This window comes from Phascolarctos cinereus, unplaced genomic scaffold (genome assembly GCF_003287225.1).
Source record: "Phascolarctos cinereus isolate Bilbo 61053 unplaced genomic scaffold, phaCin_HiC Scaffold_726;HRSCAF=1367, whole genome shotgun sequence".
Lineage (NCBI taxonomy): Eukaryota > Metazoa > Chordata > Mammalia > Diprotodontia > Phascolarctidae > Phascolarctos > Phascolarctos cinereus.
This window is the reverse complement of record NW_027556098.1, coordinates 69,560,137-69,582,641: the sequence shown is the minus strand read 5'-3', so window position 1 is coordinate 69,582,641 and position 22,505 is coordinate 69,560,137. Positions and strand designations below refer to the sequence as shown.

At 36.5% G+C, this 22,505-nt stretch overlaps 1 protein-coding gene across 1 annotated transcript in view; it reads right to left on the bottom strand.

Annotated features, from left to right (window-relative positions):
- DMD (dystrophin) overlaps window positions 1–22,505 on the bottom strand; it is a 1,828,382-nt gene that overhangs the window by 1,612,753 nt on the left and 193,124 nt on the right. Inside the window, 2 exon segments of the mRNA XM_078146592.1 lie at window positions 250–369; window positions 14,785–14,935. Of these exon segments, the coding sequence (XP_078002718.1) occupies window positions 250–369; window positions 14,785–14,935 (271 nt within the window).

Genomic DNA, 22,505 nt, shown 5'->3' with positions numbered 1-22,505 from the left:
GGTTCAGTTATAGCAAATGGAACTCTTTCAATTATAGATGAGTTCCTTTGCCAAAATCCAACGCTCTGACGGGAGAAAATAGTACACACAAAGTGAGAGGAATATGTGTGTGTAAGGGAAGAGGACTAATTTATCATAGGACATTTTGATAAATGTAAACAACATTGATTTCTAGATTCTTTTAGAGCAACTTATAAATATCCTAAATATTCAGTTTGTTTTTTATTCTATTAAAGATGTGTTAATTACCTGCAATTGTTTCTCCAGGTCAGCGGTTGCTTTGTCTCCACTAGTTTCATCCACCACCACCACCATGTGAGTTAGAGAATTGACTTTAACTTGTTCTTGCTCTAAGTCTTCTTGAAGCACCTGGAAAACCAAAATTATAGAAAAGGGGAAAAAAAAGTCCCCCATGAAGTCACAACATCTAGGAAAATAACATCTTAAATTGGATCATAAATGTCAATTATTATCAATTAATTCAAACACACACAAATAAGTTAACTTCTCATAGAAGAGCTTTTGTTTTTGTTTGTATGTATTTTTTTTTAAATTCTACTGTTTTCTACCTAACTAAAGTGTGATTAATACTTAGGATGAAAGAATTTCATTCCTGGAAATTTCATCTTATTTCTGATATTACTGTGCCAACATACATTTCTTTATATAGCAGGCTATTGGAGATAGTTCTACTTGTAGAAGTCAGTCAACAAATATCTATTAAACACTATGTGCCAGGTACTATACTAAGCCCTGGGCATAGAAAGAAAGTTTAAAAAAATCCACTCATCCTTCTGGATTCCATTGAGAGTTGGTTGAGTGAGACTGCAAAGGTGAAATAGGAGGCTAGAAAGACGGAGAGGCAGAGGCAGTGACCTCTGGTGATTGAGAAGGATTATGCTTTTGTCTTCTAGACTTGTCATAGCTGTCTTCACCTGTTCTAATAGGACAGCTTTGATGCTGCAATAAGATGTGGGGTCTAGAAAATGCTGAACTTTCCCTCTCAGAACACTCCATGCAGATGGTGAAGTGCTTGCCTCTCCACCCCTTTTTGCTTGAGAAGGCAGACATTAAATCCAAAATTTTCTGGTTCTTTAAGCTTTTTATCTATAATTCTGCCTAATAAGCCTTCTTGCCACTCAGATAAATTATGATAAATTGTAACTTTTTCTGAGTGGTAAACTTCATTGTTATGAAGAAAAGTCAAGAAAAAAGAGGCTATAATAGCAACGTATCCAGATAAAAGTGAAAGAGGCAGAGATTTCGAATCTACCTTGATTTGGGGCTGAAGAGCTATAAGACTCAGTGATTTTTCACCCTGGCTGGAAATGTAGTGGTCACTCATGGAACTAATCCTACTTCTAACAGGTCAGATCCCATGGCTGACAGAAGGAATGAACTGCTCCATTTCTAATTTGGGCTGCCCTACACCTCCCTTTCCCAAAGGTGTCCTACATCTGTACAAACGTATTGCAAACACCTGATTGGCTTAGCACCTAGGCAAGGCAGCTCAGGCCACCAGAGCTCAGGCAATTCATCAGCCTCCCCAAGGACAAAGTAGTTGGGATTACAGGTGTTCACCATCACACCTAGATACTCATTGACTTTTAATATTTTACAAACCATGTAAACCTGGTCTTTATGATTCCTACAAACCTCTCTCAACTATTCCCCAAGCCCCTACCCCCTGCAGAAAATAATTTAAAACAATGGCTTCATAAGCAAGAAGACATTTCAATCAACGTCACTTCCTACTTTGTCTTCTGACTGTCCACCTCTTCTTAATGCTGGGCTAAATGGAGGTTTTGACTAAAGGAAAACCATGGCCCTGGCTTCAGGTGAAGGAAGGAGCTTGCAAATATGCAGTCCATCCACATGCAAAGAAAGTAGCTATTTTTATGATAATCTAAACATCTCTAACCCTGTTAGATTTACTTATATAAGATCATTGAAAATCATTCCAAGTAGATTTGTATGCCAGAAGGCTCATCACACTGTACCTTTTAGTCTCCTACAACACACCAGGAAGTACTTTTTACATATCAGATCTTTTGGATTTTCTGCTCAAGTTGGTTCAATTAAACATCAGCTGTTTAGTCTCACCAAACTCTGCACTGGTCTTGCCAAATTATGCACCAAACATTGGTTGCATCAATGTTACATAGGAACTGAGCTAAGTTTTGAGCCATTCTACCCTCTACCCCTCCACTGCCGGAGACTGAAATAATGCAGGGATGATTATGCCTTGGCAGTGTTGGGGGAAAATGTTGTTTATATTTTGACCTATGTTTTTGAAGTAAATATACTCTTGTAAAATCTAATTGATATTAAGTGGTTAAATGGAAATAGACTGCTATTTACTGGTCCCCTAAAAATGGAGGAACACAGTGAACTGTGGCTCAAACCAGTGGCAGAGGAAAGAGACACCCTCACATCCTGAAAGGTTCTATAACCAGGGTGGCCTAGAAATAGTGGGGCCAGAGAATATAATCTACATGAATTCAGTGAATCACAGAATTTTAGAATTAGATAGGCAGAACTTTAGATTCCTTTTTTCGACAGCTAAAGGTTTGGAAGGTTTCTCCCAACACCAATCTGATATCTCCCTCTCTTCAACTTGTAAATTTACTCCCCTTCCCCCCATTACTCTTATTTCTTTCATGTACAGAAGCAAGCAAAGCAAATGTAATTTCTCTAAGCCTATCCCTGAGCAAACCTTTGGTTACTGGAAAATATGATGCAATAATACCGATTATTTCCACCACAGATGTATGCCATTTAACTTCTACTGGACCTTCAGCAGGACTTGGTAGTTCTCTATTCATCTCTATTTTACTCAAAAGATGAAGTTCAAAGTCAGGCTTGACCTTTCTTTATCTCTCCCTCTTTCACTGGGGATAGAGAACCATAGAAATATAGGGAGATTCAGTGGTAAGAAGATGATGACGATGATGATGATAGCTGACACTTATATTATGCCTTAAAGTTTTCAATGACCTAATTTGATCCTTAAAACAATACATCGAGGTAGGTATTATTATCCTCATTTTACAAGTTACAAAACTGAGGCTTTGAGGTGGGATTTGAACACAGGTTTTCCTGACTGCACATCCAATGCTTTTTCAGATATTCTATGCTATCTCCCTAAGTGTGGGTGGATTCTGTCTCGATAATTTGATTCAATGTGTAGATTAAGTTTCTGTTTGCTTCTCTCTGTGCTAGGGAATAAGAGGAATGTGTTAATCATCAATTAAAGATGGCTTAATTGACTATGTTTTCCTATCATCTAAAAAGGTGGTAAGTTCTTTACAGAAAAAATTAAACCTTGTTCTGCAACTTCTAGACACCAAGCCCTCAACACAGAGAACAGATATGAACAGGTAATTCACTCCAACACATGCATTAGGCTACCAAAACTGAGAATCTGACTTTAAGTAACTATGAAAGGCAGAGAGAATGCTGTAGAGATGTATAGAGAGTATTCTATGTGTTTCTGCCAATACCAAGTTTCAACTTTCCAACCATATTTCACCTTAATTCCGTTACTGCTACTTACATAATCTGGGCTTTTACAGTAGTTTCACTCTCTGCAGGGAAGTACAACTGGATCACTCATCCTAATATCTCCCATTTTCTCCTGCATCTATACTTTTTTCTTATTACTTCCCTCAGCTAAGGATATATACATGCTGAGAATATATTTCTGCTGAAGGATTGTATCTTAAAGGCACAGCTTTGATTCCTCTTACTGTGAGGAGAGACTCTCAATAGAGCTAGGAAGTACATAGACACACAGGGGTGTAAGAAGAGACTTTGAGAGGCGAGAGACAGACAGACAGACAGAGACAGAAAGAGACAGACAGACAGAGAGAGACAGCTATTGTTGCATCCACACAATTCAACAGAGCAGTGTAACATGCCTGGGGTGAACCAGTCTTGGGGAACTTTTCCCTCTGGAAGAATTGATAGCAGATGGCGAAGTATCTGTCTCTCCTTTCTCCCCCTCCCTTTGTCTGGGAGGGTAGATGGAGGGCAGATGTTAAATCCAAAGTTTTCCTGTTCTTTAATGTTTATTTACAATTCTGTTTAATTAGTCCTAAACACCAGCTAAATAAAATAATAAATATTAATTACTTCTGTTTCATGTGCTTCACTATGGGGAATAGGAAGACAGAGTATAAAAGGCAGTGAAAGCATGGATTTGGTTTTCTTAATTTCTGGGATCTGATTGGGGGACTGTAACTGTATAAGGGAGAATATTATTAAGCATATGTTTTTATAAAACTTCTCAAGGTAGGATAAAGAAAACATGAGTCTGATTTCTATTTTCCCCATGCCAAAATGTGAGGTAAAAATAGCAATGCCTATCTGGTGAGTCCTGAGCTGAGATATGGGGTCATGTTGCTTTTTTCCCATCATTCTACTTAACATAAGTTCAGATAAAGCCTTGTATGGGATTGAGACAAGGGTAGTTGACTAGAAAGTGAATCATCCTCAGTGGGAGGAGAAGGGGAAATGCCTGGAAAAGACTAGTAACAGAGGAAAGGCAGTGAGCTGCCTATTGTTGCTCCTGCATCAGTTTAGCTGGTGACTTTTCCACTTTATACAAGCAATCCTAATAGACTCACTATTCTTCTACTTGGGATATCTCCCTTACTATTATGGCTTTTTCTTGGTCCAACTCTCTGCCAAATCCTAAAGCTAATCACTTAAATGTGATTTCTTATTTGAAATTTTCTTTGACCTCTCTAGCCAGAAATGGCCTTTCCCTTTTTTGTACTCTCAAGCCAACCTGTACTTCCATGCACTTGTTTATATTTTCTTTCAGATTATATTCATGTGCGTAACAATCTTATCTGTGATTCTAGATCATAAGATACTTGATGGCATGGACTTTACCATTCATTTCTGCACTTAAGTGCCTCACACAAAAAAACTGCCCATAGTAGGTATTCAATAAATGTTTTTGAATGTTGAATTATTCAATTCCTAATTCAATTTCCTAATCATTTATTATGCACCTACAATGTTCAAAACACTGTGATTAGTATTAGAGATATAAAGGCCAAAACAAAACACCCTTTGCTTTTGCAGAGCTTGAATAAATTACTCGAGTTAAATGGAGACACAGTAGGCTGTTCAGCAGGGAGTATTTCCCAGGTCTCTGGGAAAAAGTTCAAGCAAGTAAGCCTTAAATGGCCACACATGTTATAGATTCTACTGGACTGGGGGCAAGTAAGAATTTGATTGAGATCAACAACAGAGAATTATAATCTAAGTGTTTGAAATTATCAATCAACACACATACAAAGAATGACAGCAAACTATATTTAGCAGCTATTATTTGGAATCTACATAACCTTTTATCAATGTGTATTTGTGGTTGACTACTGAAGTGCTGATATCTTTCAGCATATAAATGTATATTTTCCAAGGAAAATCACATATATTTTAAAATTCATTTTATCATATTTCCTAATTCATCTTTTTTGAAAAGCATTTCACTTAAGATACATCCCAAATTATTTTATAGTTCAATGATTCATTTACATTATAAATATTGCATGTGCTGGTCAAAAAACAAACAAAAACTACATTCAAGAGAAGAGACTGAGTCAATGAAGTAAAGAGAGAAAAAAGTCTCTTCCCTTGTTTCTCCCTCCCTCATCATTTCTTTTTAAAAATTTTTTAAAAATTATTTACTCCTTCTTAATTTTCAACATTCACTTCCATAAGATTTTGAGTTTTAAATTTCCTCCCTTCCTCTCCTCTTCCCCCCCCCACCCCAGGAAGATGTGCACCTCCCTCATAATTTTTGAAACCAAGATAGTTCTTATAGAGGAAAAGTCATCCCTTATGGTAGTTAAGTTTAAAAAGAAATTTGGGGCTTCTAAATTAAGGTAAAGTTGAGGACAGACAAATTTTAAGTAAATCCATTAAACTTTTTTTATTAGTAATTTTTAATTTTTGTTTCATTTTATTTTAATAATAGCACTTGGGATTGGGCTATAACAACTTGGTTATGCTTGCCATCAGGTGGCAGACTCAGTCTCTTGCCAGGCCCTGACTTTCAATTTGTAGGACCTGCCTGAACATGAGCTTTACTGGCCTTCAAGAAGCCAAGATTACTCAAGGCATAATAAGGCACTGGAATAAGACCTGGGTATATTCACTGTGTGTTGTTTTCTATTTTCCTTGTTGATTCAGAGATCTAAATCTTATGTTCTCCAAAATACAAAGTTCATAAGGGCAAGGATAATGAAAGCTGCTCTATCTACAAGGACATGCATTGGGCTGGAGACATTAGAGACACTTAATATATACTTGCTTAATTGAATTTCCATACTATACTCTCTTGTTGACATTGGTCATTTTTTAATTCAGGGAAGATAAATAATTATAAAGAGGGATAGTTTGGTGGGGTTTTTTAAATTATAACAATGACTTGACCCTGTAATGGTGCTGTGGGTATACCAGAGCACTTGGGACCATTTGTCCATTTGGGGAAACCCAATTCACGACTGGAAATCCCATTTCACACATTTTGTGTCTTGCTGACAATTTTATGTATACCATATGTTAGCATGATCAAGGAGGCAAGGCAAGCAAAATGTGGGAGCACTTAGAAAGCAGATGCTGACAACTGCCCTCATGAGAGTAATTGCCTTGCTCCTATTGAGGCTGAATGAAAGTAGAAAATAAATGTAGTCCAGTCTTCCTGGCAGGTGTTCCTAAAATGGCTTTTATGTTACCACAGTAAAGTTGATTGGATTACCAGGAAAGAGAAAAAACAAAGGTAGTTAGATGAGCCCTTCCCATAGCAAAGCAAAATCTGAGGAGGAATATGTCTTACTAAAAAGAGCCAAGAATTAGGAGACAACTGGATTAAAATCCCAGTTTCAAGACTTACTAGCTATGTGATGTTTAGCAACTCACTTTTTGAATTTTAGGTTTCTCTTCTGTAAAATGGGGATAATTATATTTAGACTACCTATTCTATGGAGAGTGTTATAAGGAGTTATTGCTGTTCAGTCATTTCATTCATGTCTGACCCTTGGCAAACATACTGGACTGGTTTACCATTACTTTCTCCACTTCATTTTACAGATGAAGATACTGAGGCAAACAGGATTAAGTGACTTGCAGAGTCACACAGCTAGTAAATGTCTGAGGCCAGATTTGAACTCAGGAAGATAATCTTTCTGGCTCTAGGCCTGGCCCTCTATCCACTAAGCCACCTCACTGTCAATTATAAGGAAAATTCTTTGTAAAGCGTAAAGCACCATATAAATTTTAACTACTTTTATCCCAGTGCAGCTAGGTGGTGTAAGGGATAGAGTGCCAGGCCTGGAGTTAGGAGGACTCATCTTCCTGACTTCAAATCTGGCCTCAGACACTTACTAGCTGTGTGATTCTGGACAAGTCATTTAACCCTGTTTGCCTCAGTCTCCTCATTTGTAAAAATAATCTGTAGAAAGAAATGACAAACTGCTCCAGTATCTTTTCCAAGAAAACACCACATGCAGTCTTGGAGATAGACAGGACTGAAAAACAACTGAACATTTTTAATACTCAAGTATCTCTTATGCCAGGATGACTTTGTCTCTGTGCCTGTTGCCTGTATTTGTTGTTTATATCCCTTGGAAATGACTGTGAATTTTGCTGTGCTGAAAGCTAAATGACTTCTTAGTTAAGGAGTTTACTAGTGTGATGAAGACTGTGACACAAGGTCAGACACCTCGGTGTCCTTGGCAACACCTTTTAGCTCTTTCCTATTTTTTCAGGTGTGCCTATGGCCAAGGTTGTGGCAACCTGGCAACCAGGGCATGAGGCTCTGATAGCATAATTATTTCTGTGTTTTCATTACTACAGAATTTCTACATAGATTTCTGCCCTGCCACCTCTTTTTTTTTTTTTTTGAAAATTGACAATAACATAAAAGAAACTTCTGAGTGCCATTTCATTAAAAATAACCTATTGAATGCATTGTTACAAGACATATCCTTCTTGCAGCTTCTACTGGAAACAATAATATGACTTGGTTACTTGTAGCCTTACCTATATATGAATGCAATTTTTTAATGACTGGGGCGGGGAGGGGAAGGGGAAAGGGAAAAAGAAAATCAGAGATATTAGGAAGGAGTGCTTCAGCCTGAAAAAGATTAGAAGGAGGGGTTAGCAGAAACTAAAGTTAGAGTTACCAGTACATTCCTCTATAAATACAACTGATCTTCCCATTTAATTGTAATTTCTTTTTTTACTAATCTGAACAATTTTAGAATTTTAACGTTAAAGATGGCATACTCTGATGGAACCATTATGAGTGATGGACCTGGTCAGCACTGACATGGCAATTTACACATGGCTTATAAACTTTTTAATAAATATGTCTTTTCCCCACTTCTTTTTCCCTTATCATGATCATCAATCATTCATTAAGCATACTCTGATGGAACCATTACGAGTGATGGACCTGGTCAGCACTGACATGGCAATTAACACATGGCTTATAAACTTTTTAATAAATATGTCTTTTCCCCACTTCTTTTCCCCTTATCATGATCATCAATCATTCATTAAGCTTCCCTAAAAATAATGAATAACATTAATTATTTCAACAGAATTAGGTGGTGGTGAGAAAGCTTCCACACTCTTTATGACATCAAGGGGTGGGAGATAATTAGTTACCCAGTGACCCTTCCCTCAGTAGTACTGCAGTGCCTGCATTGCTGTGAAGATTAGAAACTCAAGAAGAAGCTATCCCAGAGTTCATCAATCAGTGCTGTTTTTGAATTTGGACTTTGGGGATTATGTCTGAAATTTTCAAGGAGACTGGAGAACAGAGGAGAATTCAAGAACTGTTTTTCTTCTTGAGGCCGTGTAAGCAGCCAAGTGTCAAGCACTGAACCAAGTCTTCAGTTTATGTTCCCTTGTCCTTTCCTTCAGACACTCTGATACGTTGACATTGAAGGAGCTGCTGCTGCCACTAGTATGTGGAGTGGGCAGAAGCCAAGCCATAGAGAAATGGCAGAGGACTGCAAGTGTAAGTGAAGCAATACAACTGCCCCTCTTGAGTAATCTCCTGATTCTCCTGCATCAGTGATGCAAAAAGTGGCAACTTTTATTAACTAACTGTCTGACTTCTTGGCATTCTGCCTCTCCTTCCCATGAAGGGGAATGGGTTAAAAGTAGGAGAAGCCATTTCCTTCTCTACAGTTAGCCACTTCTTAATGCAAAAGAATGGCTCCTCTTCCTTTTGCTCAGTGTCATTTTGTTGGTATTTTATTCCCTCTTATATAAAAGGGTCAGTTTGGCGGCATTGAATATAGCACTAGACTGAGAGTCTGGAAGACCTGAGTTTAAATCTAGACTCAGATGCTTCCTGCCTGTGTGACTGTGGGCAAACATTTAACCTCTGTTTGCTTTATTTTTCTCCTCTGTAAAATGGGAAGAATAATTGCATCCACCTTCCAGGTTAGTTGTGAGGGATCAAATGAGATACATAAAGTGCTCTGCACACCTTCAAATGCTATAAAATGCTAGGTTTTATTATTGTTATTATTGTTGTTGTTATTGTTATTATTATTATTATTAAAAGAAAACCAGGTGGCTACTAATCTTCATTTTGTGATTAATAGGTAGAGATTTGGACAAAGGCTTGGATCAGGGTAGAGAAAGAGAAATAAATATCTATCTACCTATCTATCTATCTATCTATCTATCTATCTATCTATCTATCTATCTATCTATCTATCTATCTATCTATCTGCTTGAGCCTGACTCTGAGGGAGTAAGGAGTGGAAGGTATTGAGTTTAAGTGGATATCATAAATGTAACGCAATGAGACAGGACCCCTAATCCAAAGAAATTCCAACTTTCTATAGGCAGCTGAATTTATAGCGAGATTACTAACATAACTGGAAATTGACTCTTTGACCTAATAGAAATAAGCCCTTGAGGCAAAGGTCAGTCAAGACTGAGGAAAGTGGTGGAATCTATCTTACTTTGCATACTTTACATATGAATGCATGGTGTTCTTAATCAATGCTTATGTATGGGTGTCTTCTTATAAACCTGGTCAGTACTAATAGGTGTATCTCACTGACCTCAGACTTAGGAAAACTTGAGTTTGAAACTGGCCTCAGATACTTACTAGATGTGACTAATTAATTGAGCGACTCAATTAACTTCTGCCTATCTAATTCCTAGGGCTTTTGGGAGTATCAAATGAGGTATCTGCCAAATGCTTTGTAAACCTCAAAGTGCTATACAAATACTATTATAATTATTTCAATTATTATTTTTTAAATGCCATACCAGAGGATATTCCTTTATTCTTTACATGTGAGATCCTCTCCTCAAATATTTGTTATAAATCTCCTGCACCAAATTTCCACGTGGGGCCTTATCAGGCAATGTAACATTTTAGTTATGCCCAAGTTCTACGGGCTCAACCTACTTGTTCAATCAACTCCCTCAACATTATTGTAATAATAATACTTAATAATAATAACACTAGTTTACACCGAAATTTTGCAGACATATCAGTCACTTTACAATAAGTTGGTTTATACTTAGATCATCTCAAGAAGATGACAATGTATTTTGTTTCCAATTGCTCTCAGAGAAGTATTTCCCAATCATTCTTGGAACTCATTTCTATGATTAATACTAGATTCAGGGAGGTAATAAATTAGATGAAATTTGTGAGACTATGGTTTTTACTGAGAACTTCTTGGGGACATGATGCATTGTCTGTATTCGAACCTGACCACTTTTTCTGAAGCTTGAAATAAGGAAGGAAAATGACAGAACACCAGACCTATAAAGGAACTTGGAGATGTCAGTCCAATGCCTTCATTTTCTAGATGAGGAGAGTGAGGTCCAGAATGATTTAATAACTTGTCCCAAAACACACAGATATTTTGTTAAAGCTAACACTGGGCCACTAGCTAGCTATGACAGAATACCACAATTTCCCCAAAGAATTGAATGCCTTGATCAGTAAACAGAAGCTTTAAGCTCCATCTCATTCTTCCTCTGACATGTGACAGAAGGCTTCCCTTTCAAGGAGTCCCCAATTCACTTTCTGTCCATTAATGACATCTCAATTCCACTTCAGTTTCCAAATCCTCATGAGTGATTGCCACTCCTTTAGAGGAAATTCTCTAGTTCCTTACCAATTTCCAAACCTTACTAATAAAAATTGCTCTCTCAGGACTGAAATTACAAGCCTGACTTCTATCTGACACATTCCACAACAGAAACGAGAAGGTTCAATCTGTTCAGCTTCCCAGAGGTAATCATTCTTGGGTCCCCTCTTCTTAATATAAAGCTCAGTTTTCTCCCAAAGGCAATAGTAATGAAAAATGACTGATCACTTCCAAATTTTTTCTGCAAATTGAAATTTCTGAAACCATATAAGGCATAAAGGATTTGGTGAATTTAATAGCACTTCCAATATAGTATCAATTGCATAAGGTAATTTGATTACCAATTTGAGAGCAATGAGTCATCTTCCAGATATTTCAAAGTAGTTGAATTTCCAGTTGACCACATAATAAAATGTCATTGAAATGAGGATAGCAAAGGGCACTGTCACAAAATGTGTGGAACTCTGTCTGTAATATTCATGCAGTACTTGAAATATTTGCAAACATTTCTATCTTGACCTCCAATTACTACATGGGAAGAGAACTTTCCAGCATGAGCAGAATTTTAATCCAGGATGAGGACTGCATTCTTTTCTTGCTTTTTCGTCAGCACTGGTTTCAATAAAAAAACTAGAGGTGACCCTAAGATTTGATAAATACCTCCACAGTGCTAAATGGCTCAAATATTATATTCCTTGAAGCAAATATGGATGCCTAGGGAAGGGAATAGTTTTCTAAAGACTTCAGTGACATGCTCATATTTTTATTGTCAAAACTGTGAAAGTTTCCTATTTCATCCTTCTACTGTATCCTGCCTGTTCTTTAGGGGAAAACTTATATATGAATCATGAGGGTTTAAATAATGCTACATCTGAACATTTTCACCTAAAAAAGGATAGTGCATTTACCTTTTTTGGTTTTATTAAATACAGCAAAGTTTTTAAAAATCACCTTTGTTAATAGGTACTTTTAAGAAATTAACATCTATTTTTTAAAATGTGACTAAGAGTTCTGTTAATACTATTGTCCATATCCACCACAAGAATTTCCCATCAGGTTGTTGTTTTATTTTTTTTTTTTCTGGCCTCTCTCTGGTAGCATGTCTTAATTTTTATTTAACTTTGTGATATGTTTCCTACCACAAACTGGATTTCAGCAATATATTTGCAAGTGGTTAGCATGTCCTAGAAGTAGGTAGAAAATCTGCTCCCCAATTTTTAAGTTCCCTCTACTAGTCTTCTTCCAAAAGGGAAAAAAACTAGTCAGTGCCATAGCCTCCTCATCTAGCAATAACTTCCTTTGTGAAGAAAAGGGCAGCTTCTATGCAGTATCTATCTGTCTGTCTATCTGTCTGTGTCTATCTATCTATCTAGTTATGTATCTCACTATCTATCTGGCTTTCTATCTAGCTATTTATCTATATCTGTCTATTATTTATTTATTTTTGCGTGTCAGTGGACGTGACAATTCAGATTTCAATGCAAAGGGTGGTTGCATCCTAAATATAGGGTGCTTTGGAATTCCAGTGTTTACTCTGTCACATGTACTAGAAACCTACAGCGAGGCGTACCTGTCTATCAGGGATTCCTAAAACATCATGGCCTCTATATAGGCTCTCTGATGACTCTCAAAACAGCTTCCTCTTCAGCCCAATTGCCTCCTCCCTTTCTAGCTGACCCTGTAAATGCTGTGTTTGGCCATGTAGAAAAATAACAACTATAATTACTTTCAAGAACTGTTTACCATTTATGATTAATTACCATGTAGCACAAGAATGGCAATGCACATAATTAGATGTCTGTCATTTTCACTTTGTTGTATGTTTTATTCTATCACAAAAACAAAATTATGTTCATGTATGCTAAATTTTCATAGATGATTTCCAGTATAGTAGGGTCATTCGCTCATAACTTTAAAAGTAAAATAAAATAAAAGAGGAGACAGTGCCAGTTCTCCTTGGTAAACATAAAGGACATATACATAATGAACAATCTACATAAGAGTAGGAAGTTTAAGATTCGCATAGGGAGACAGTTGAAACGCCTGCCAGTGGGTAACATTTGTGAATTGCTGTGTTTGAGAAAGACATTAAGCACACTACTTGAAGCTGGGATAGCTAACTAGGATAATTAAAATGATCATCTGTATCTGGATACCTATAACTAGAGTAGGAAGAAAAGGGGTTTGTCCTAAGATGCTGAAATTTAGATGGCACTTATAGTACTCACAGTCCTATAGTAGAGGAATAATAAATGAGTTTTACTCTGTGTAAGCAAGAATACTTAATTAAAATAGGATGGTATTAGATGAAATGCTACCTTTCTTTAGTAACCGGAACCCCAGATAAACTCTTAACCTAACCAAGGTCTCTCTGCTCCCTCAAGTGAATCTGTGGTAAAAAGTTGATACAAAGGTACATTTTGTACCACTGGCTTTGGCCAAAAACTTTCTAGCTAATGGCTCTTAACTGGCTAACATCAAAGGTGGAAAAAGCAGTCTTGGCAAAGTTTGCTAGTTTTTAGGGTGATAGGGCTGCTTTTCTTGGCTAATATTGGCCTTGAGCTATGTCCTGACTGCTTTGTTTCCAATACCAGTAAGGTTCAATCGCATCTAACAGAGCAAGGGATAGGGGGCTCAGTGCGTAAGGAAAGCTCCTATGGCCTGAGCAATTTAAGAACGCTGTGGTATTCCAAAGTCTCAAACCCTTAGCATAGCTTCTAACAGCAGTCACTGTGGAACTGTGGTGGGAGAGAGAGAAGGACAAACTACAGGGAAAAGAATTGAGGAAGGCTAAATCTTCTTCCATTAATAGCAACAGTAAGGAAGCAGACCAAAAATCAATAGGCACTCTGCAATAAAAATAAAACTCCTATAACTAAGATACATACACATATATGTATACATGTATATATATTTACATACTTAATATATACTGTATGTTCACATATTCTATATATTTACACACAAATATTCCTGTGTGCACTCCCATGGACTCATGGTTCTCCCCAAAAGACAACTCGTCACATCTCAACAAGTTCTGGAATACTCTGAACATGTAACCATGCATAAAATACAATGAGCTTTATACTAGACAAATAATGAGGTTATCAATCTCATTCCAAATGACTAAATATGCTTGCTGGCTACACAGTTCATAATAGCAAATGAACATAGAAATATAATGTGGGAATAATAAAATCCAAAGATGCTGAATTTTGTAGCAAAATGCTATTATAATTGCATATTTTGCTTAGAGTTTAACTGAGGTTTTAGACTTTTAGATATAAGAATTTAAGGAAAAAAATAAAGAAATCTCAATCATATAAAAATTGAATTGCAGTCTAATCTCTATAGAATGTTTCTTCCAGGTAAGTCAGGAAATTTAAATAAATTCCATATTCCAATTGCTTTACTCTGGTGATGTGTTTGGATTGTTTTCAAATATGGATAGTCCATTTTGATATTACTTGAATAAAGGAAAACTCAAATCATCAACTTACATTTTTTTTTAATTCTGAGCAGAAAGCTTACTGGATTATTTTTATAAATATGCAACATACTTAGGTATATACACATAAACATGTTTATACATTCCAGCAGTAGAGAAAATGACATAACTTTTATATCTAACCTTATGTTGTTGGATTTGGCGTTTTAGGTCTTCAAGATCAGGACCTAGGGGCTCTGCCTCCATCTTCTTTGTCCTGGCTTCAGTTTCTGATAACCAGTCAGTTAAATGTGTTAGTTGCTGGTTTTGAAGATCCATTAAAACTTTATGTAAACTGAAAAATAAAAACAAGTAAATTATCGTCTAAACTAAATATGACTTAATTATTAATATTCATATTACAATGAAGTGAAAATATTGTTTGATAGGTTTTTTTATACTATGTATTTCAGTTTCAGAATCCTATATGAATTATCCTAAGTAATCAGAGTGACCTATAACCAGATACATGATGAGTTCTGCTCCTAAAAGTGTGAAGGGGAGGGAGGGATGGTTTTCTACAATAGTGAGATGATTACTTATATGCAATCTCATGAAATTACATATCTTTGAAGTATTAATTACATGTTCTCACAATGATTATTCTTTCCAAATATGTAAAATAATTAACAATTTCTTGTTCTAATGCCACTAGAAGTATCTAACTGAAATATCTGCTTCTACAAATAAACTAGTAGTTAGCTATTACACATATACACATATATGTTGCTATATATGTATGTTAATTATAAATGATTATATACAATGTTAACTATATATGATATAAACATGTACGAATAACATATAATTATAACAATATAAATCTTATATATCACTGCATCATATGTGTGTGATTATATTTTTATATGTGTATGTGTTCATATTTTTTTTTCCTCTCTAATAAACACTGTTCTGGTAAAGAGAGGGCCAGCTTTGCACTTAAAAAGTCCTGAGTTCAAGTCCTACCTCTGACACCAACTAATTACATGACCATGGTGAGTCACTAATCCCAGGCAACTCCATAACACTCTAAATTACAGATGAGTTGATGAGTGTGATCTCCAGTAATAGGAATGGAATTTATAAACCTCAAGTTAAGTACACCAATGGAATCACAGACTAATAAGACCATGCCTATCTTTTTTGTTTTATTGCCTTGTCACAGACTTTAGGATGAAAAACTTTTATAAAATTTGGAATGCAATTGTGCTCTATTTAAAGAAAAAATCAAATTCCAAGCTAAAAAAAAATGCAACAAAATAGCCTATGACAATTCACATTTGAAAAAATGATTCTTCATTTTGTAAAATCATTCACTGCAGGGTAAGTGCATTCTACTCTGCATCTGCTGCTGTGCCTGGTTTCAGCTCCACAGAACAAAATGTCTCTCCCATTAAATTCATTATCTCTAATCATATCACCATGCTGCTAACTCAAGCTTTGACTGATGCCATGTCCCTCAGCTCCCTCTCCCTTCTGTATGGAGGGCTGGATATTGGAATACCAAAATCCTCCCAATGCCTTTCTTTATAGAGGGAAGAAATTGGACTTTTTGGCCAGCTGCAGTCTGCATCTGCTGCTCTGATTGGCATCAGCTCCAAGGAACAAGATGGTCCCTAGTCTCCCCCTCCCTCCTTTTGTGATTTTTTTTCCCTTATACATTGTAAGTTCCTTGAAGACAGGGACTATATTTCTTTATGTTAACTGTCTCTCCAAAGCTTAGCACAGTACCTTGCACGTAGTAGGTACTTAGTAAACATTTATTGGATTGGATTGGTCATTTAAATTGGAGTCTCCTCTCTGGCATTTAACAGAAAATGATTTACCTGCAACATTTTAGTAACACAGCTCTTATGCGGACTGACTTTTAATATACAATTCTGTCTCTAAACTAATGTTTTTTACTTTATTAAAAAAGGGATAAAAAGGTTGTTATTATTTGTTTGTTTTCCTTTATGAGGGGGATTCTCTGCTGTATCATCTTTCAAATATCGAATCAAACACTAAAACTTACTAGGATTAAAATTTTGAATAGAAGATGCAGTCTTTAACTTTATAAATCAAGAATATCCCTAAAGAACTGATCTGACAATAAGTTGTTTAAATGATCAGATAAGGTGCACTTGTTTGTATTTGTTGAGTGAAATTTCTCCTTATGTTTTCTTATATTTTGGTATCAAGTAAACTTGAAATGTCAAAATATATTCATATTAAAATTGAAGAAAGGGCTCCAGAATGTTTTTCTTTAAGAAACTCTTGTGATGACATAGCTATTTTCTATAATTTTTAGAACTAATATACTATTTCTGAACATTTTCAGCTTTTCTGACTATTTTAATGTTTCATATAAAAATCAATGTCCACTTACTTTTTCCCACATTATTATTAATTCCTTTTTACTAATAAACTTCTTATCTAATCTATTAACTTTAAAACCTGAGTTGTTGGCCAGGTGGGATGGGAATAATTGTTATTTTTAGTATTTTGAGAACTTTTTCTCTTTTTTTTATTTGAGTTGGGTAAGACCTTAGGTATCCTGTAGTACAACTTCCATATTTCACAGATGAGGAAACTGAGGCAGAAAGTGATGAATTCACTTGGCCCAATATCACATAATTAGTTAATGGTAGAACTAGAACTCAAGTTCTATGGTTTATAGCCAATCAAGAATTTTTCATTAGGCCCTACCTATTAGCCAGGTAATAAGTTAAGGGTAGATGAGAAAAACAACAGCCAAAACATAGCCCTGCCCTCAAGAAACTCACATTCTAATGTGGAAACCAGTATAAAAATAAATTGTACATATTTAATTCAGCGAGGTGTTTTGTAGTGTTTCAGTATCCTGGGCTGATAAAAATTCTCCTTGTTGGGGAGGCTGATGAACTTACTTCTGACTTGAATTACTGTTTTTGTTATTGTTGTTTTTTGTCCTCATGCTAGAAGAGCACTAAAATGACATCATGATGTTGGGGTCAACACACAGCATGTCTGGCTATGGCTGATTATATGTGCTCAGAAAGCTCTGCCTATGGTAGAACACAAATAGTCGGCCCAATCATTTGGGAGAGATATCTCTAAATTTATGTTTCTCATGTTTCTTTTGAGCTACTGTAATTCTGCTTTGCTCACAGAGCATAGCGCTTTCATTGACGTGGGCATCCTATGCTGGACGATCCTGTACTGGCATCTCCCATGTGTCACAATCAATATTAAAGTTTTTCAGAGAGACCTTGAAAGTGCCCTTGTATTGCTTCTTTGACCACCATATGAGTGGTGAGTTCTCTGTAAAACAGTCTTTTTGGCAAATGCACGTTTGGCATTTGAACAATGTGGCCAGCCAACTGGAGCTGTACACTCTGCAATAGCATTCGAGTGGTTGGCAATTTAGCTCAAGGAGGGACCTCAGTGTCCAGTACCTTATCTTGTCAGGTGATATTCAGAATCTTCCCAAGACAATTCAAATGGAAGTGATTTAGTTTTCTGGCATTGTGTTGGTATACTTTCCAGTTTCACAGGTATACAAAAATGAGGTCAGCACAATGGCTCTGTAGACCATCAGTTTGGTAGGCAGTCTAACCCTCTTTTCTCCTACACTTTCTTCCAGAGCCTCCCAAACACTGAGTTACCTCTGGCAATGTGTGCATCAACATCATCATCTATTTGTACATTGCTGGAAAGCATACTGCCAAGGTAAATGAATTTATCCACAGCATTCAAAACTTCTCCATTTGCTGTAACTGGTGGTTCCAAGTAAGGATGGTGTGGTGCTTACTGGTGGAGAACTTCTGTTTTCTTTGTGTTAATCATTAAGCCAAAATTAGCACAAGCAGCAGAGAACTGATCCATATTTTGCTGCATCTCAGCCTTAGAAGCTGCATTGAGTGCCCAATCATCTGCAAACAAAAAGCTGTGCACCAACTCTTTCTCCACTTTAGTTTTGACTTTGTAGGCTTTTCAAATTAAATAATTTGAACATCACTGAGAACATGCTAAAAAGCATGGGAGCAAGCAGAGAGCCCTGCTTCATTCCACTGGTGACTGGGAAAGCATCATCCATCACCCAGAACCCAAGCAAGCATGCCATCATGAAACTGCCATACATAGTAATGAGCTTCTCTAGGCACCCAAATTTTGCCATGATTTTCTTCAGGCCCTCACAACTGACTGACAATATCACAGGCATTGGTTAGAATGATGAATGTTGTGTACAGACCTCTGTTCTGCTCCTGGAATTTTCTTGGAGTTGCTGGACAGCAAACACTATGTTGATGGTTCCTCAGTGCTTTATGAAGCCACACTGATTTTCCAGTGGATGACCATACAAGTGGAAGATCAGCCAATTAAGAGGGATGCTGGCAAAAATCTTGTCAGCAATGACTTAGAGCCCCCCCACCCCCAGAGTTGTCACTGGACAACTTATTTTTTTTTAGTTTTATATAGATGTGCAATAGAGGCATCCTTGGACTGCTTCTGGCTGGCTAACTCAAATGTGAATGGAGTTCTTTGAGTTTGAATACGGTATTCAAAAGAGAACTGGTGACTACAGACTCAACCACTCTGTTGTTGTTGGATCTTTTTGATGCCTTCACGATGGTGTCAAAGGAAAGACAAGATTGTGAGGGGAGAGGCCTTGGACATTCTCACCTCTGAGGCCATGTGGCCCCATGAAAATAGATCTCAGCTCTTTGCTTGCTTCAGGCCTTGTTTTTCCACTTTAAGTGAAAGGATCTGAGTTTAAGACCTTATGACATGACTGAAATGACTGAACAACAAGAAGATTTGTATGGTAAACTATCATGCATGTGTAAATTCTTCAGGTTCTTCTTGTCTAGGCCCATGTAGTCTCTATCCAACAGCTTCTACTCTTTTACACAAATCAGGGAATATTTTTCCAGTGACTGTCATGGATGGAATGACCTCAAAGGAACAATACAGCAGAAAACTGGGGGAGGATTCCCAGGCACAGAAGGCCTTCAATTGAATGGTTCATGTATCTGAACATTTTGTCTACAAAATTATCCAGAATTTCTACTCTGCTAAAAACTTCCTGTCCTCACTGTGAGACAGTCCACTAATCAACTAGATCTTACTACTATCCTTGGAGGGCTACAACACTTTCCAGATACATCTAATTGCCTCTAACAGGAGCAGCCAAGGCTGTGAATGTGCTTCAAATATATAATTTAAATATTTATTTCCATCTGCTGAACATTGCCCCACTCTCTTGTGCTCCCTATTTGACACATTCTTCTTACTTGACTCAACTGATGATAATTGCACAGTCTTTCTTTCTTCCTGTTTACTTCCTGTTAGGCACGTGTATCTTAAAGCTGTAAGCTTTATCAGTCATAAGGGACTGAAATAATGCAAACTGGAGTCTTGAATCTGATCTAACAATTAGTCCAGGCAGGAGTCACCCACCTGACTCCAAGAATAAAACCTGGCAGATGGGCAGGGAGATACTACTAAGAAAGTAAGATCTAGTTCACTGTTGGACCCCTATAACATATAAATTTCCCCCTTCAAATATGTTATTGTGATCTTCTTGTATATATCCTTATAGTATTCAGTAGTTAAATGCTTAAAACTCCATACAGAAGGGTTTTGTACACATCACTTCCTGGACATTTCCAGACAACTCTGCCTTTACTCCTTAACTAGGTGGCTTATCACATCTAAAGCTGGACTTGGAGTCAGGAAGACTTGAGTTCAAATCCAACCTATGACATATCCTAGCTATGACCCTGGGAAAGTCACTTAACCTCTGTTTGCCTCAGTTTCCTCAATTATAAAATAGATATAATAGTTTATTAAAATGCCAGGTTGTTATAAGGACCAAATGATAAAGTATTTGTAAAGCACTCAGCATTGTGTCTGACATAATTATTATTCAGTCATTTTTCACTCATATCTAACTTTTTAGGACTCTATTTGAGGTTTTATACTGGAGTGGGTTGCCGTTTCCTCCTCCAACTCATTTTACAAATTAGGAAACTGAGGCAAACAGGGTTAAGTGACTTGCCCAGAGTCACATAGCTAGTAAGTGTCTAAAGGCAGATTTTAACTCAGAAAGATGAGTCTTCCTGACTCCAGGCTAGGCATTTTATCTACTGGGCCACCTAGCTGCCTGGCCTGACACAGTATGCCCTGAGTAAATTTTTTCCCCTGCCCATCAGGATCCCCTGATCCCTAGATTCTGAAAAGGGATTTTTCAATGTTATCTTGTGTAGAACCAAGCTTCCACATCATTTTCTGGCCATTTCCAAGCCAGACTGCAACATACCATGGTTATTCTTTTCCCTTTTTCAAAGTTTTACTTTATTTATTGTTTTCCTAATTGGAATATAAGCTCCTTGAGAGCAGGAACTATCTGACTTGCTTAGCTGTATATTCCCAGTACTTAACACAGTGCTTGGCACACAGTAAATGCTTAATAAATTATTCATCATTCATCATTCAAAAAGTCTTCTCTCACAAGTTAAACTGGAGAGCTGAATGATGAAGAATGATGTTAGGAGAGAAAAAAAAGAGCTGGTGAGAGGAAGAAGCTAATGAGCCAAGTCCTAAGGCCAGGTAAATGAAGGAAGCAAGCTGGGACAAGTGTCTCAAATCATTTTGTTTAATTAGTTCTATGAAGAAAGTATTTGCTAAACAAAGGTAAATGTTAACCCAGGTCCTGTCTGAATTACCACCAAATCCAAATTAGTGAACTGTGAATTAAAGAGATTTTAACGCTAACTTATTGTTACCTTTAAGCCCCAACAGCAAAATTCACTGTCAATTTTTATTACTGTTGTTATGATTTTAAAATAATTCTTAGCTACCTCCTTAAGAGGAAGTGTGGTCTATGAGTCAGTCTGGACTTGACTGGACTTGAATCCAAGAAAACTTCAGTTTAAGTCCTGCTTTTGACCCATACTGGCTGTGTGACCCTGGACAAATTATTTAGCCTCTTAGTGCTCTGGGCTAGTAAGTCTAATATAAATTTCAGAGGAACTGCTGACCTGCATTGGTAAGGGGCATTTCCTCTTTTGGAAGTCTCCTATGCCAAAGAAGTAATAAATCCAATCCCCCATGGGTCAAGATTTGTGTCTCAATTCTTATGTTTCAATGCCACCATTAATGAGGATCTCTGTTACTGAGCAACCTATTCATTTTATAATTTATCCAATACAAAAGCAAAAGGAATATAGATTTGATACAGAATATTTACAGTTTGCAAGTCAAAGTTAAACTTCTTATTTATAAATAAAAAGAAATCAATGAATTAAATGAACATGAAATACCCAACACATTGTAAATACATATAACTATTCCCTGTAGTCTTTTGTTTAATCAATTATTTTTTTAAAACTGTCTTTTATTTCTATTTCACATTCTGTATATGAAACAAGCACCAAAGAACAGAAGAATAGGCAAGAAGGTAAAATCATATATTGCTCTCTATCTTGGAGGCATATTTAAGTGCTTTGGGATATATAACTAACTATAGAGAGAGATGATCATTAACTGTTTCATTTGACTTAGTCAAATGGAATCATTTAAGTTGAAAAAGCTTGAATTTAACATGTTTGATTAAAAAAAACAAACACTGTTTTAAATGGGAATCTGATTTGGAAATTCTGTTGTTTTAGAATTATACTACACTGTTTAAGCAATACTTTTCTTTAGATGTGTGATATTCCTTAAAAGTAAAAATATCTTACCTAAAATAAGTAAAAACAATAAAATAGAACAGTTAGTGTTTGGTGCTACTTTTTACTTTTGGAAACATTACAAAGGAACATAAGGGCATATTTTGATGTGCCTGAAGTCAGAATGACAGTTATGGATGGACCCTATATGAGCACATTAGTGTTTTTCTA